At 36.5% G+C, this 17046-nt stretch overlaps 1 protein-coding gene across 2 annotated transcripts; it reads right to left on the bottom strand.

Annotated features, from left to right (window-relative positions):
- Nucleotides 1-301: 301 nt before the first annotated feature.
- On the bottom strand, nucleotides 302-16184 carry LOC106136987 (NAD(P) transhydrogenase, mitochondrial). 2 transcript variants are annotated; one of them, XM_060954565.1, is made up of 23 exons: nucleotides 16092-16184; nucleotides 13825-13994; nucleotides 13452-13606; nucleotides 13227-13367; nucleotides 12589-12711; nucleotides 11981-12168; nucleotides 9429-9584; nucleotides 8846-9050; nucleotides 8457-8663; nucleotides 7907-7987; nucleotides 7673-7818; nucleotides 7116-7204; nucleotides 6842-6926; nucleotides 6330-6443; nucleotides 5341-5507; nucleotides 4734-4871; nucleotides 3963-4180; nucleotides 3360-3511; nucleotides 3032-3185; nucleotides 2400-2504; nucleotides 2093-2212; nucleotides 1820-1911; nucleotides 302-1335 (listed from the first exon to the last, which is right to left on the bottom strand). In XM_060954565.1, the coding sequence occupies exons 2-23, from the start codon at nucleotides 13983-13985 to the stop codon at nucleotides 1189-1191; spliced, it is 3144 nt and encodes a 1047-aa protein (XP_060810548.1). In that variant the 5' UTR covers nucleotides 13986-13994; nucleotides 16092-16184; the 3' UTR covers nucleotides 302-1188. The 2 variants fall into 2 exon arrangements, with proteins under 2 accessions (XP_060810548.1, XP_060810547.1); XM_060954564.1 differs by having other exon boundaries at nucleotides 15893-16140.
- Between the last annotated feature and the right edge of the window lie 862 nt (nucleotides 16185-17046).

Raw genomic sequence — 17046 nt, 5'->3', positions numbered from 1 at the left:
GATGCCCGGGATTCGAACCCGGGACCTACTGTGTCACAGAGACAAATCTAGGTCACAGAGGTCGTCAAGTAGATAAGGTACTTAAGTACGCGAATATTGTCATAAGGTATGCTAATATAGTGCTCGTTTAAAAAATGTTGAGATCAATAACCTTAACCTTGGGTTATAAAGTTAGGATTATTTTAGGCTTGCAAACTGTCAGTATTTAAATCTCAATTCAATCATTATTTCATCCAGATTTCAGGCTTTCGAGATTCTTAGTACTGTCTGCCCTATAAAGGATAAATGAATGAAAAGAATATTGAAAGTGTCTAAATTCACATTTATTTAGTATAATTACCAATACACCAAAACATTAATAATACTAAAATAAAATCAAATACATTCAAAATATATGTAAATCCCAATTTACTTACATGGAAAAAAAAATTTTGGCTCAAATCATTATTCTTGTGTAATGCTGCCGCTATCTAGCGTAAATGACTACCTACTTATATCGTAAGTCACTACAACTATTTTATTTTACACATTGGAATGACATTTTTTATGTTAATAAAGGATATAAATTCATAATCTGTCTTTTCTCATGAAACATGATGAAAAGTAGGGTTTCAGGGTAACGAGTCATGTGATATGGAATGTCGTGAAAGGTAAATTTCAATATTAGGAATAATCCTGTTATTGACCGAGACAAAAGTGAAATTAAAATTAACACACATTTAAAACCTTAAATCTAAATACGAATACATACTTATAAATACAGTATACAAATAAAAATCTCATAATCAATATAGTATGCTAAAAAGTTACTGCTTTATAATATTTAAACCCTATTAAGTATAAAGACTAGCCATAAAGTCTCAAAATTGTCACACTGATTGGTTCAGTGATTATAAGGCACATTTAAATTCAGTACAAAAGGTTAATATTGTAATCAAATGATATACATAATCTTACGCACATTTAAGACAATATTACACTTACTTTAAGGTACATTTTCAGTTCATAATTATTGCAATAAATTTTTTTTAGTATATGATTATAAATTAAGTATAAAATTTATTTCTCAATATTTTTTTTTTATAATTAAAAATATTTACCTTTTATGCAGGCGCGCGCAGTATAAATATAATTTGTCTATGGTTAAAACGGACCGTGCTTTTTTATTATTATAAATCTATCTATCAGTTAGGCTTCCAGGTGTTTAATTCGTTCCAGTAAAGCGTCACATGTCTTCTTGGCGTCCCCTAACAACATGGCGGTGTTGGGGTTGTAGAAGATCGGATTGTCCACCGCGGCATAACCCACACCCATGGAGCGCTTCATCACTACTACCTGCAGAGATGAATTGATTTATAGTAAGGCGCACTTACCGTTGAAATATTAACCGACTCATTTATTTCAATTAAAAGCGAAAATGAGAAGCGAAAGAAGTATACAGGGATCGATACAAGAAGAAAGATTTTACCTTCTCCTTTGGACAGAAGCGTGATTTTATTTATTGTATTAATATAAAACTAGTAAGTATAAATCAAACTTTTGTCGATAATGTGACCTATCCATATTCCTATTTCAATGAAATTTATATGAAATTTTGTATGACTATTAATACTTTCTCGATACACACATATTTTATTCGTAACACAAGTTTCGAACTTACTTCGACGCTAACTCAATCTGTGTAATTTGTCCAGTATTTATATATTTATTATCACATTACATATGTATTCTCATCAAGCAATGCCCGGGTAAAAGCTTGTGTTATATAAATGGTATATCTAAATAGATTTTTTAAAAGATCTATTCAGAGAACACATACCTGATTTGATTTCCAGACTTTGAGTACCGGCATTCCAGCAATGGGCGAGTTAGGGTCGTCTTCGGCCGCGCTGTTCACCGTGTCGTTTGCACCTGTAGAAGTAGTAAATATACACTTGTTCTGACTAGAAAAATTGGTAAAACAACAAAGCAAAGTTAAAAGAATGAGGGTTCATTGGCCTAGGTACATAGAAAAAAATATTTCGATACGTCCGTGATATAGGTGGTATATTTTGTATATCGATTTAATAAGACACATAAGTAAAATTCTTACCAATAACTAGGACAAGGTCAGTATCTGGGAACTCGTCGTTGATCTCTTCCATTTCAAAAACGTCATCATAGGGAACACCGGCCTCCGCCAGCAACACGTTCAATTGTCCAGGCATACGGCCTAAAGTATAAACAATATTTTATTTATATAGATATATACCTAACTCCTGTGTGAGTTTTGCTCATGACAAGTCTAAAAATGACATTCGTTTCAACGTGAAATGTTTCGTGAATGATATTATAAGACTTTATTTTGAATTAAAATTTGAACGTCATGTCAGTGTTGAAAACAAATCTAAACAACGTACCCGCAACGGGATGAATGGCAAATCGCACTCTCTTGCCGGCAGATTTCAATATTTCCACCAGCTCCGCGATAGGATACTGGGCCTTAGCTACGCATAGACCATAACCTGTAAAAAATAATAAAAAAAATGTAAGGTAGGTAAAATGAGTATTAAAAATAACAAAAAGAAAATAAAATAACCTCCTTTTTTGAAGTCGGTTACAAAGATTTGTAAGTTCTAACGTAGGCACGTTCCGTCCTAACGTTAAACGTTCCCAATTGTGGGCGAAAAATACTAATATCCGCATTGCAACTAAAGAGAAAAATACTTTCTTAAGAGGCAACCTGCTAATAAACTATGAAAGAAATAATACTTGTGTTCAGTTATACAGTTCCATTGTTTAATTAAATACTTGTTCATCAAATCAATTGCTTTAGCGATAAGTCGCCTCTTGTACCATCTCTGTTTATTTTGTGCTGTTATTTAGGTTTTATACTCATGGCGCAATCTATGAAATCACTAAACAATAAAAATCATTATCCATTCATATAATAAATAAAAAAAGAAAATATAAATTGTGTATAAATTGTCACTGTAAATCGTTTGCCCACGGCAACAAAATAAATTTTTAATTTATTTTACTTCAAACTCACCAGGCGTGATGATGATATTGGAAGCGCGATGTATGAGTTCCGCCACGGAGTCGACATTGAGTTCGGTGTGCGTCGCGCCGGCCGGACGCGCGGACCCGCTGCTGGTTACACCGTAACCTCCCAGGATTACGTTGGGGAGGGAACGATTCATTGCCTGAAAGGATTATTTGATCATCAAAATTCCAGTCTTTTTATCAAAAAATAAATATCTAGTACCTCGTGTAAGTAAAGAGCGCTATTGACCAGCGTACGTAGTGCGAGTATTGTTTCTTTACAATGTACAGGCGCTTTGGCAGCGACTGATTGAGCGAGCGAGAGATTGAATTACCTTGCACATGATGTAGGACAAAATGGCGCCGGAGCTGCCAATGAGGGCGCCGACGATGGTCATCAGCGAATTGTTCAGCATGAACCCCTCTGCGCATAGTGCCCAGCCGGAGTAGCTGTTCAGCACTGTTATCACCACAGGCATGTCAGCTCCTGTAAAATATAACAGATAGGTAGTGCTAAAAAGAAATCTTGGTACCATAATGATTACCCAAAGCGATCATGTATGTACCTACTATACAATGACTTTTTTGAGTTACGCATATTCGCCTGCAGAAAAAAATTGATCCCCACTATGGTTTTGGTTTATACATATGTCTACTACATATGTATAAACCAAAACCATAGTGGGCTCAATAGGCAATGGTATCTAGATTGATTAGTTTGAATGTCAACCAAATTCTGTTTACGCCGAAGCAGCAGTGCGTTGTAGCTGTAGACATAACTCCGATAGCGGCAGTGAGAGTGAGTCCCTGGATGCCGCTGAGCACGGCCGCGGCGGAGAGCAGCGGCAGGCCGGGCGCGTCGGGCAGCGCCAGCAGCGCGCCGCCGCAGCCCAGCGAGCCGGCCAGCAGCGCCGCGTTGTAGCTGTAGACATACCTACCTCCGATAGCGGCAGTGAGAGTGAGTCCCTGGATGCCGCTGAGCACGGCCGCGGCGGAGAGGAGCGGCAGGCCGGGCGCGTCGGGCAGCGCCAGCAGCGCGCCGCCGCAGCCCAGCGAGCCGGCCAGCAGCGCCGCGTTGAGCGCGTGCCGCCCCGGCAACAGCAGTGGCGCCGACGACAGCGAGCCCTGCAGCTTGCCGTACGCCACCAGAGAACCGCTGCAGGCACAAATTATAAGGGTTATTGTAGACTCATGCGTTCGATAACTGCCAGCCATCGGCGGCCAGCGCTGCCAAAGCGCGATACTCGTTTCACAGCGTTTCGCCAGTCAAGCACGCTGCTCAATGGCGCGTCTCGCCGGTGTCATTTTATCATCGAACGCCTTCGTTAAAACGTAAGAGCTCCTATCTTCCTTTCATTTGTAGTTTGGCCACTTTTTCAGTTGAAAAATATGCAACGATACACACGAAACACTATCAAGAAGAAAAACTCCTTAAAGAAAAAAAAACGAATAAACTAAAACTAAATCACTTTATATAAGACATACCCTGTTTCCCAAACTTGAACAGACAAATTGGTCTTTACTTGACTGTGATAAAACAATTATTTTTTTGAAACATTATATAGAGAAAATATGTCAGAAAAGACCAACCAAATATTTCAAATCAGCTAGCAAATTTCTAATTGCTACAGAAACAGTTTCCCAAGGAATAGCACACGCATAACTACCAACAGCGAAACATATGTTCGGTTTAAATGAGAATAACTTACGTGAACGTGATTCCTCCAATGTAGGTACCCAGGAAAAGAGATGTCTTCAGCGTGGCGGCCGTGGGGTCGAGCGCCATCGCGGGAAAGTCGTGCATGTATGTAGCGATACACGTCAGCACTGCTGCCATGCCTACCAAACTGGTATAAAAATTCTAATTAACCTATGTAACATAGGGTCTTTGAAACACCCTATCTATGGTGCAGTCGAGAACTTGCTAAAAAATAGTATTTTATAAACATTTATTTACTTATTTAAAACTTTATTGCACAAAAAATGTACTATAAGCGGACTTGATGCCATTTGGCATTCTCTACCAGACTACCAGCTGGCTTAACAGAAATACTTAAGTTCGTGGTGCGATAAAGTTTACATGCATATTGCAAAATACATACATTGTAAACAAAATGCATAAATACATACAAATTCATAACATTAATTGAATAAATGTGATAATTTTTTCATTAAAATGTGTTCTGAATTTCTGATACTTTTTATCATGAAAAAAGATTTAGACAAGTTTTTAACTTCTGCTACTTGCCAGATACTTTAACTCGCCTTAGTATATAAAAAAATAAAAATGTAACAGATCTAAGTTGTCTTTTATACCTGTGGAATCCAGCCACTAGTTGTGGCAGGTCAGTGATTTCGATCTTCTTAGCGATGGTTGCTCCTAAGGCACCGCCGATACCAGCTACTCCTATCATTTGTGCGAGGACCTCTGCACTTGGAGTCAATGAACCCAATGTGGCTGCAATGCCACCCGCTACCCCAATCTGTATTGAACATAAGTTAATATATGGTAATAGTATCTAAAATTTAAGGTAAGTATAATACAATTCCTAAACAGAGTATCGTTAAGCAACCTCATATTACTAAAGTGTCATCAAAATATAGAGTGACGAGCTAAACCCAAGTTGCCACGTTTTAATTCAAGTTTGTGCAATATTAATTTGCCTCAGTTTAGACTCAAATACTAACACAAAAATGTTACAATATTGCAGACTGAGAAACAAAAGAACTACATCATATTAAAAATAAAAGTTCAATTGGGAGAACTATTATAGCGGTAACTAATTTAAAAAAAAAACAATTAACTATAGGGACAGGATCAGTTTAAAATTAATGCAGTAGTTTTGTTTGCAGTCATTACTGTCTCAATGCCTTTACAATGGTCAATAGATCGAGACTAAAGCCATCAAGATTACAATGAGCGGGTCGTGGGCCGAGTCTTAGGCTGCGTCACTGTTATAGCATTATGTATGCCTTTTCTAATCATCGGTTGCACGACATCTGCATTTAAAACCAAATACAATACAAAATTATCTTTATTTCAATCATTTTATTTATGTGATTACACCGGTATTTGAATTTAAAACCTTTATAAGGTAAAGTTAGTTTACTTATTGCACACAATCTTAAGACTAAACAAAACGTAAAAGTTTAGTTCACGTTTATCCCAAACGTGATAAAGGGAGAGTGTTCACAAAATAATATTTTAGTAAACAACTCTTCTTATACTTTACATAAATTTTGTTAGAATGTCGCTCACATATCTCTCTAAAGGAAGGAAATTCAAAGAATAATCTGAATAATACCATTCCGAGATAGTTGCCTTTCCGCGCCGTAGTCTGGGAGCTGAGGCCGGCGAGCGCGCCCACACAGCACAGCGATGACGCCAAGTACGCCATCTGGTGGACTTCAGGGAAACCCTGTGGTTGGAAATAAAAAACATTTTAGGGAATTGTGTTGCAAAATATTTAAAAATTACTTACATACCTACCTATGATAGGAAAGACATTTAAAGTATGTATATATGACATTAACGTTCGACATATTCTTATACTACGAAATTAGTAGGTTTTACTGTTACCTCTAGGTAGAGCAGAATATAAATCTTGAGAAATTTTCACAAATTCTTTTTCTGATATTATACCTTTCTTATATGGTCATATGTCGGTTGGCTTTTAATTATTAAGCAAAGAAAAATATTTGAAAAGTACAACCTAACTCAGTCAGTAAGTTATCCACATTTGATGAATAAAATTAGGATATTCCCCTAATTTTATTAATTTTAATACTACTAAATTATTAAGTCTTTTATTCTCACTTGCAAAGCTGTAGTTATGTATCCTCCCAGCAAAGCCACAGCGGGAATTGCGTACAAGTATCCATATTCAGGTGGGTCTCCTGGCCTGTAGAAAAAATAAGTTTCATAAATGATTTTATTCATTTAATCTTTATCAACTGGGAAGTCTGCCACATGAAAAGTAAAGAAAATATTGCTTTATTATCAGATTAACGGTACTCCATAACTTCCCTTACTTTGTGTTCTTATTAACCTATGTCAGATTACTCAAGATTACTGAATGGAAATTAATAACCTTTTGAACATGTCCAACATGCGCTGCGTTACCATAAATCCTCCGAAGACGTTGACAAACGAAATGAGAGCCGCTGTGCTCGCCAAAAACTGAAAAATAGTATGAATAGTTAAACTTTGTGTTTTATTTTCAATATTTCGGTGCGATAACAAAAAATAAAATCGGCAGAAAAATTTACATGAGATGAGAAACATTATTAATTTTATTAACATGATGAGAAATTAGGTACATTATTTAGATAGCGAACCGTAACATTTTCACTTTATACATTATGACTTCTATAGAAACAAAATGTACAATAAAACCGGAGAAAAAATCTGATCAAATTACGTTCGTTGCAAATAATTTACTGTCTCTGTCACGCTGCAAATCTAAACGTACTCAGAGTTATGTAAAGTAAAATTTATACTCGGCCTCATTGGGTATGTAAGTGAGTAAAGAAGTGAGAAGCGCGTATATAAACAGGTTACTTGTGCTATCACTGCTCAAATCACTGTCACCGCCGACGGTGGCTCAATTGTCGGTTTATATCGAATGGAAATTTAGTGAGAACAGACCTGCACTGGAGTCTCAGGCACGTAGCCTCCACCCATCAGCAGTAAGCCCCCGACCGCGGTGATGCCCGACACGGCATTGGTGACCGACATGAGAGGCGAATGTAGAGCCGGCACCACGCCCCATACTGTGTGGTATCCTACTACACCTGCGAGTAGAAAATACCATAACGCATTATAGGTATGATGGTCGGAGAATACGCTTTCATCTTCATTGATAAATAGAACGCTACTAACCTGATAGTGCTAATGTGGTAGTCATGGTGGTGAACGCCGGGTTAGGCGATGCCATACCCAGACCAATTAAACTAGCTAAACCTGTAGACAGAGAAAATAAATAATGACTGAGGTTACCCCTTAAAAATACGTAGGTACGTCATTTATCTTACCGTGGTGGTATATACATACAAAGAAATTGATTAATTTTGGCAACATTTTGTCAATTCTCTATGGCAACGAGATAAAACGTATTGTGCAAGACAAACATAGTTTCTCGTTTTGTATATCCATGTTTCTCACCAGTCGTGATTGCAAATGTATGAACATTAAAAATAGCATGATATATTCCTCGTTTATCAGCTATCGCCTTACGATTCTCGTAAGAAAATATCTCAAATAGATTTACAGTTGTTTTACGTTGAATAATATATTAGATAATTCGTTTCTTGCATAAGTGATAATATTTCGCAGGTACTATATATAAAAACTTTAAGTGAGAAACTATAGCTTACAAAGTAAACTGTATCAAGAAATGAGAAAATCTATACATATGAAATAAGAAAATTACCTGTGGAATATAAGAATGTATCCTTCAGCGTTTCATTAAACGGGTTTGGTGGTTCGACCTTTGCCGTAGCGGCTGTGGCTTTTGGAGTTTGTGCGATGGCCATGCTGGGCGGGGGCGGGGGAGGCCACAGTAGTTCTCCAGCCTTGAGGACCACAGCGCCGCGGGTCACTTCGTCTTCCAAGTTGATATGAAAGTGATCGTTGGCGCCTATAAATTAAGAAATTTATATGAGAAATGATTTCAAAAAGTCCTGTAAAGAAATTTGTTCTATAAATACTTAGAAAGTTTTGTTCGTGCTATAAACGCTTTTATTGTTATATTTTTATATAAATACAAATAAAAATGTAATTAGGTATTATGTGGAGTTTCACATCAACAAAATTACTCACCTATGCTTAACAGGAATCCTGAGATATTGTTGGCGTACAACGTGGATGCATGTGCCGGCATTCGACTGGGCAAATCTGTGAGCCCCACGTGGGTAACACCGTGAATTTTGGCCACTTCTCCCGGCTTCGTAGTTTGCACATTGCCACCCATCTCTGCTGCTAAATCAACTATCACGCTCCCGGGGGCCATGTCTCGAACGGCATCCTGGAACGATTTTTTTATTTAGTATTTTTATAACTAAGTTCGTTTTCAAATACAAAAACATAACGTTTTATTTACAAGTCAGGCGTTTATTTGCTTACCGAAACTACAAATTGTTATATGTACATACTAATATACCTAACTAATACATGAAAATAAACTTATAATTTTAAGCATCAACATCGTTTACGACGTCGTCGTTTTTGTAGTTCTTTTTTCGTAATATTATAAAAATATAAGTCCTCATGACGATGCATGGTTGACTGTTGTCATATCATTGTCACGTGTTGCCATGCTCTGATAGAGATGACCCTAGTTTGCTAGCTTCACTGACGGGTTTTACTCAGAGGGTCTCAGACTCTTGGACTATCATATACTCGCCTCTAATATCAGCATCGGAGCTGGCTTTCCTGGGATCAGAGCCGTGGTAATAACGACGTCTGAGGTCCTGGCTTCCTTCCCAAGCAATGCCCTTTCAGCATTTAGGAACTCTTCGCTCATCTCCTTAGCATATCCACCTTCACCAGCGCCTTCTTCCTGTAAAGTCATTTACACGATAGTGATACGAGTAAAATTCAAAGTTTATTTTGAAGGTAGTATTTTCAATGAATCTGAAAATATGCCATCTACTTTTCTTTTTTAAAGCTACTCTCAGTAATATTAAAAGTTCTGTCATAGAGTTTTCATTATACGGGAGCCTTGATGTAATAAAAGAAAAAGTGTCAGAGAGATCTCAACAATCTGGATATTAATCCAATGTCTATGAATCTGTTGCTAAGGAAACGTTTTTAAAAATCTATATAAAAACTAAAAATATATTTTTTATTGTTTCTAATGAATTATCATTATGTACCATAACAATACTGCTTGTATACAGATGTAGATAAATCAGTGTAATTATTAAGTAACATATCACGAAACAAACAGTTTGTATACTTATGTAATTATTAACCTTGGGACATAAATTCAATTTATCTACAAGCTATATATGATACGAATATAGTAATGTTATCGTCATTTACGCAGTGCGGACTACTTAAATACGACGTCTTTAGCAAACAAAAAGTTATGCAAATCGCAGTAATAAATAAAGAAACTGATAATTAAAATCAGGGCGTGGCTTGAGTAATCTAGATTTTATCATATCAGTGTGTAATGCAAATGAAATTTTATAAATATAAGTAATAAGTAATGCAAATAAAAACATAGTATGTATGAAAATAAGATGGATACAAATGTTGTATCCATGTTATTTACATACATACCACAGCTAGGCATGGTCGCTCAGCTGTTTGGCTTGATGATTCTAAAAGTGGCAGGTTGCTAGCCCATCGCCTAAAAGAAGAATCCCAAATTTATACGCCTAACCCTTTGTCGCATTTTACGACATGGGAAAGAGATGGAGTGGTCCTATTCATTTTCTATTGATGCCGGGAACCACATTTTATTTACTTTAAGGAAAATCAAGGGGGCTTCTTCCCCTAAAGTTCAAAACTACTTAATAAAGAAAATCTTCTGTTTATAAATGAATACAACCAAAGGAATTGTTTTTTCTTTCAGGATGGTCTTCTGAGTGACCGCTGCCTCTCATGTCGCGCAGATTGTAAAAATCAACTAAGAGAAAGGGTTATCCTTGGAGTACCTACTAGAGATTCTTTAATGCGGTTCAGGCTGGCATACTGCCATCCAGATAAGTTAAACGTGACTTTCAAGTCTTGTGGCGATTCGTCTACCCCGTATAGTATTATGGCGTTGTATTGAAGGTAGTTGCCGGTAATTACCAGATTTCGAACTCCTGAATCGTCAACGCGAACCCCATAGGAATGACATGAGCGGACCCTGCGCCAGGACAATGACATACAAACAAATGTTTCATGAAACTTCAAATAGCTTGTTAAATAATTATTTTCATAAACAAATTGATGCGCCGCACGCTACACAAATAAATACACTTGATTAGCTCTACTAATAGTGGACACAAGGAACGTGTTCCAATGTAATGATAAACGTAAACGAGGCAATGTGTAAAATAGAAAATCTAATTTGCGTAAACTCAATTAATGTCATAAAGTGATTATTGATAATGAGAACATAATGGAAGTTTCATTCAAGTTTACAAGCTAAATGACGTTTTGTTTTGAACTAAACTCAGGTGACTGTTGGTGATATTAATATATTTTTCTATAGTAAGTTGTAGCCTATGATTAGGTAAATTAGAAAATATAAGCTACCCAACGCGGCTCCGCCCATTTCAAACTAAAGATCCCGCTAATTTTCGTTCCAGCGGGAATTTCTTATTTATTTATTTTGGCATAATTCCGTTTTATAGTAACCCTACACCACATAGATATAATACCTTTTATTCCACATAAAATAATAACAATAAATGTATTCTACCCTAGGTAAAGCAAGGGAAGGTACAAAAGGCGGCCTTATAGCATATTATGCATAAATCCCACATAACCTAGGCCAAATTTCAAAACTCTAGAGCCAGCGATTTAAGGTGTGCGTTTAATATTTCGGTCAATAAGTCCGTCAGTATCCAGTTAAATATTTAGATTATGAAAGCAGATGAAAAGGAGATAGATCTTATACAATTCTTACACTTTGTTTACTGTATTAGTCCCTAAACTTAATAATTTCAACAAATTACCGCATCGTATGATGTTCCAGCCACATTAGATTCTGAATGACCTGACCATATTTGAATTTTCTATGCTCGATAAAGATAATACTTCGTATGTTGAATCAGTTTTGAAGAAGTTCTCAAGTATTGTCATTGATATTGGTTTTTGTTTCATCATAGCGTACGTATAAGAACCTTAACTAAGAAAACATTGATTGATTGATTGATTGATCATAGGCGGATCGCGGGATCTTCACTAGTGAGAAGACGCAACGTACAAAAGTAGGTAAAGCATTATTAAAAGAACCTTCATATCCATAGTGATGAACTGCGCTCCTAGGCTTTCGATCTGCTCTCGTACAGCGGGTCTTGTATCGAAGGCCCTGACTGCGGCGCCCATGCAGCGCGCCTGCGCAGCCGCCGCCAGCCCCGCCACGCCGCCACCCACCACCAACACGCGGCAAGGCGGCACTCGACCAGCGGCTGTCATCTGACCTACGATATTATAAAAAATACTATGGTTTCCATAGAAATCTAAAAATAGTGATTTTAGTAGAGTGCTACTGTGTTTGTTGAACGGTTTCTTTGATTGAAATATACTCGTTTATAATATCATCATTACATTTTTAAAGATCACTATAATTTAGTTGAGGAAAGTACCTGCTAAATTCCTAACATCATGCAATTACCTTAGTACTTACATACATACATATTTTCCGCGATCAAAGACAATATATTAGTAATACTTAATTGTCTTTATAATTATTTTCCTAGTCGTTCCATTTTTACAAATTATATCTGGTTTCTATGTATAAATATGATTTCTTTGATATTTGATTGACATTTGTTTGTAACAAACACTCTTCGATACAATCTTAATCTTATTTGTACTTAAACTAAAAGACACAGGCTTACCAGAGAAGAACCTTGGGAAGTTCGCAGCAGCCTCAATCACGGCCCGGTATCCTGCCACATTGGCCATGGAGCTCAGTGCATCGAACGCCTGTGCTCGGCTTATACGGGGAATACAATCCATCGCTGGAACAATTGATCAATAATGATAGACTCATTGAGTTTGTGGCATAACAACCTACATTATATTATAATAGTCCTCGTCCTCCGCTGGGCTTTGTTCACTTTGCATTCTTCTTGTAGGAAGCTTGGACTCCTATGTTCTTGAGTCAGGACAGATTATAATTACTTACATGACGCGAATCCTGTTTGATCTATAGGTGACGCATTAAAGGGCAATCAACTTTATGGTAGGGTTTATCATAATCGCCTTTCACCAGGACCATTGGAGTTGGGAGTGAAGAAAAAGTAATCCTGCTCTCGAATACCAGGAACCATAAGATACATTCATCGGCACGATTTGTATAACCACGTCAAGTGGACGTGACGCAGTTTGATATAGAAATATTGTCATCGGGCTAAACAAGATCGATTGACCTTTTAACCCAATGATAAAATGATGGACAACAGAGTTCAAGAAAAATAAATAATTGTTTATGATTACATAATGTGTTTTGTGAGTAAATATAGCACTAACTTACCAAATGCATTTACTCTCTTCGCTGCAAGTTGTTTTATAAGATCTTGATTTTGGGCGGGATATAAGAAAGATATCAGTGTGCCTTCGTCTTGAATATTTTTAACTTCGCTATCTACTAATGGGCGCACCTTTAAAATTATATCTGAAATCCAATGTGATTAGTGAGCTATAATTTCTTTACTATACTTAACTAAAAGTGTCTAAGATAATGTTTTTGATATCTTACTCGACTGAAATGTGTCCCTCAGGGTGGTGACTTTAGCACCGGCTTCTTCATACGTTTTGTTGGGAAAATTCGCGAACGCCCCAGCATTCTCTTCGACATTTACTGTAAAACCTTTTTTAACTAATTTGCTAACTACTGCAGGTACTACAGCAACCCTGAAAAAAAATTAAGAACCAATGTGTAACAATAAACCATACCATAACGCCAACATGCACCAATGGCGTCAATTAATACTGCACAGGAAATATAAGCAAGAGGAAATTTTGTGGTGGTGTTTTCATCAACATAAATTAGCATCCTGAAATCCCGTCCAATGAACGCCCATCGTTACCTACTCAAGAACAAAGCATGTAATCAAATAATTTATAGGTACCTTCGCTCATTCTGCCATATTTCCTTCGGAACTCCGATGCTCAACTTGGTGTAGGGAACTCCAGGTACAGGTGGCGCTGTCGTGGAAGACGAGCTGGACAGCCGGCAGTGCCATGGACGAAGTGGCTTACACGCGCGGACTGCACGTAAACACCCGCACATCTTTACTTACTGAAACAAATCAATCATCAGTCAAAATATTAAAATCTTGACAGGCTGCCTCCTCGATAGACTCTACGTCCGAAATAATTGAGCGTTTTTTTAACGCTTACTGTACTTTCCACTAATACTACTATCTATACTAATATTATCAATGTGAAAGTATGATTGCTTGTCCGTGAGTCAAAAACCACTGAAACTGAACCGATCTTCATGAAATTTTGCATACATATAGTGCGGAGTACCTACGGAGAAAGACAGGGTACAATTCACACAGTCGGAGCAGTGCACGAAAACTATGAAGTAGGTAGGTACATACAATAAGTATAATGTTAAAAATAATTATCTGTCAAAAAATAATTAATCGGTAACTAAAAAGGTGAATATCGAACTGATATAGGTAACATACCCTACGAAATAAAAACTTTGTAAGTGAAACTAAAGTTTACACTATGTAGTATACCTACGCCATATATCCATACGCTTCTTTAAAGCTGCAATAAAGTTCATCAATCGGATTATGGTATGTACGTCAAAGTAAAAAAAAACAGGCGTCTGAAAACATAACCTCATTATATTTGTATGTAGGGTAAATTTCCTTGGAAATAAAATCGGAATGATCACTGAACTTATTTAGGTAGGTACCTATTTATTTACATTTCAGAGCTGCGGAGACCCGTTTTTGTAAAACAAAATGACAGATTGTGAAACAACGTAGGTACATTGGTTAATATTATCGGTCGCCTGCCTACCTGACTCGCAATTTGAGATTCCTTTTGGTCATCTTCATTACAAGAAAAAATACTTACAAATGGTCCTATTGTACCTACTTAGCCAGATAATCAAAACGAACAACTTTTAACTAGATCTGTCAATAGAATTTTTATGTTCGTGGGGCATCAAAATCGCTCAAGTAGATAAGTAGTTTTTGAGATATTCACAATATTTTTGCAAAAAAATAAAAATGTTCACGGAGTCTATGTTCGCGGCGAACGACTAGTAGTCCCTACATGGTTAAAATGAAACAGATTTAGAAGGTAGACTTGAGGTAGGTATCTAAAGAAATGGACTAAGCTAAGATATTCATTATACACTTTTAACGTCTTCATGTTTAAATGAATGACGCAAGACGAGTGCATGACATTCTCTATCTCTTTCGCTGCCATTCATTTATAAAAAGAACTAGAAGTTCATTGAAGGTCATGGTGGATTATTACGGGGGTCATTGCCTGGAAAAATAATGAATGGCCGTTGTCATAGCAACAAAAACACGCGCATGTAATTGAAGTTGACAAGTGATTTTTTTAATACAAGCAGGTGAATCCGAAATTCCGAACAGAAAAGGAACAGAACTCGGAATTTAAAAATCACACTATTTTTGTAATTATGTTGCTAACAATGACAATATCACATTATATTAAGAAAATACATACATACATAAATGGTCATGTTCATATCCCATGCGGGGTAGACAGAGCCAACAGTCTTGAAGACTAAATGGCCACGTTCAGCTATTTGGCTTAATGATAGAATTGAAATTCAAATAGTGACAGGTTGCTAGCCCATCGCCTAAAAGGAGAATCCCAAGTTTATAAGTCTATCCCTTAGTCGCCTTTTACGACATCCATGGGAAAGAGATGGAGTGGTCCTATTCATTTTTGTATTGGTGCCGGGAACCACACGGCACATTAAAAAAGTATGAGCAAATTAATATACACCATACCGATCAGATTACAGCCATCGGTAAATGAAAGGCGGCTTTCTCTAGCACATAACAATTCCTTAGAGTAGGTACTACCTACGACTTAATAATCCTCAGTATAATATCCCATCCGTAGAGATCCAGAAATATCAATATAAGAAAATTATTATTCTACAAAAACACATTTTTATAAAAATTAAACACTTACCCTGTCAAGAAGTAAATTTACTAAAGTTCAGTAACCGCTCTGTTATCACCAAACATGAATAATTTTACGAGAGGTGCATACACCAGGTATGTAGAAAGGGTCTTTGGGTCCGAATCCCTGGTAGTTTTTATGAGATGAGGAGGTATAAAAATACAAAAAATATTCTCGTACACACAAACGTAGCTACAAAAATACACACGTGCAACCGGCAGCTTGCCGTGCCGGCGGCTCATCTCATCGGCGCGGCGGCGGCGGGGCGGCACCAAGCTATCGCTTGTTTGGTTCAGGTCTAGTGATGTGACATGTCAATACGACGAGATGCGATGAAAATCAATTGTGTGAAAATTATTTTCTTTAAATTGGTTTCCACTATTCCGATGTTGAAACTAACAAAATAGCATCAACCAACAATAAAAATGGAAAACGTTATCTTTCTGGTTTTGAATATTTTATGATTTGGATGAATGGATATTAGTTTTTTTTATATTTCCATACTTCCATACTTATAGTGAAAAGCAAGTATACTTCCTTAGAGGTTTCCTATATCTGAGATCTATTAGAGAGATAATTTGGAGGAAGCAAGATCTCTTTAAATTTCATAAATTGCTGTGGAAATAACGACTAAAAATATGCAGAAAATAACTGACAAAAAAAGCATTGAAGGTGATTAAGAGATTAATAATAAAGTATTTATAGATATCCTTCAGTCAGATACATTTGTTTATGTCTATCACATGCCTAAAGTCCATTTCTTTAGGTACTGCTTAGGTATATACATTTTAAGAGCTTACAAATGATACATTACATACTTAGCATGATACATTTAGAGAAAAAAATGATCGCAGAAGTAACCAAAAAGAACTATAATAAGGATGTACATACCAAATTATATGTAGGTAAAGTGAAATTTTCAACAAAAGTGCTTTTATTAATAGCATTAAAATATTTAACCACTTACATTAAAATGCAGAAATTAAAAGTAAATATACCTAGGTAATGCTCTTTAGCTTGGTTGTTAAATAATGTTTTAAATAATAATTTGGTTGAATATTATGATCACTGCACAAATTAAGCATAAAAACTTAGATTAGATATAAACAATATTCTATTTAATGTTATGTTTAAAAAAACATTATTTATTCACAAAAAATATC

This window comes from Amyelois transitella, chromosome 4, assembly GCF_032362555.1.
Source record: "Amyelois transitella isolate CPQ chromosome 4, ilAmyTran1.1, whole genome shotgun sequence".
NCBI lineage: Eukaryota > Metazoa > Arthropoda > Insecta > Lepidoptera > Pyralidae > Amyelois > Amyelois transitella.
Note: the sequence above shows the minus strand (reverse complement) of the source record. Positions and strands in the feature narration are given on the sequence as shown.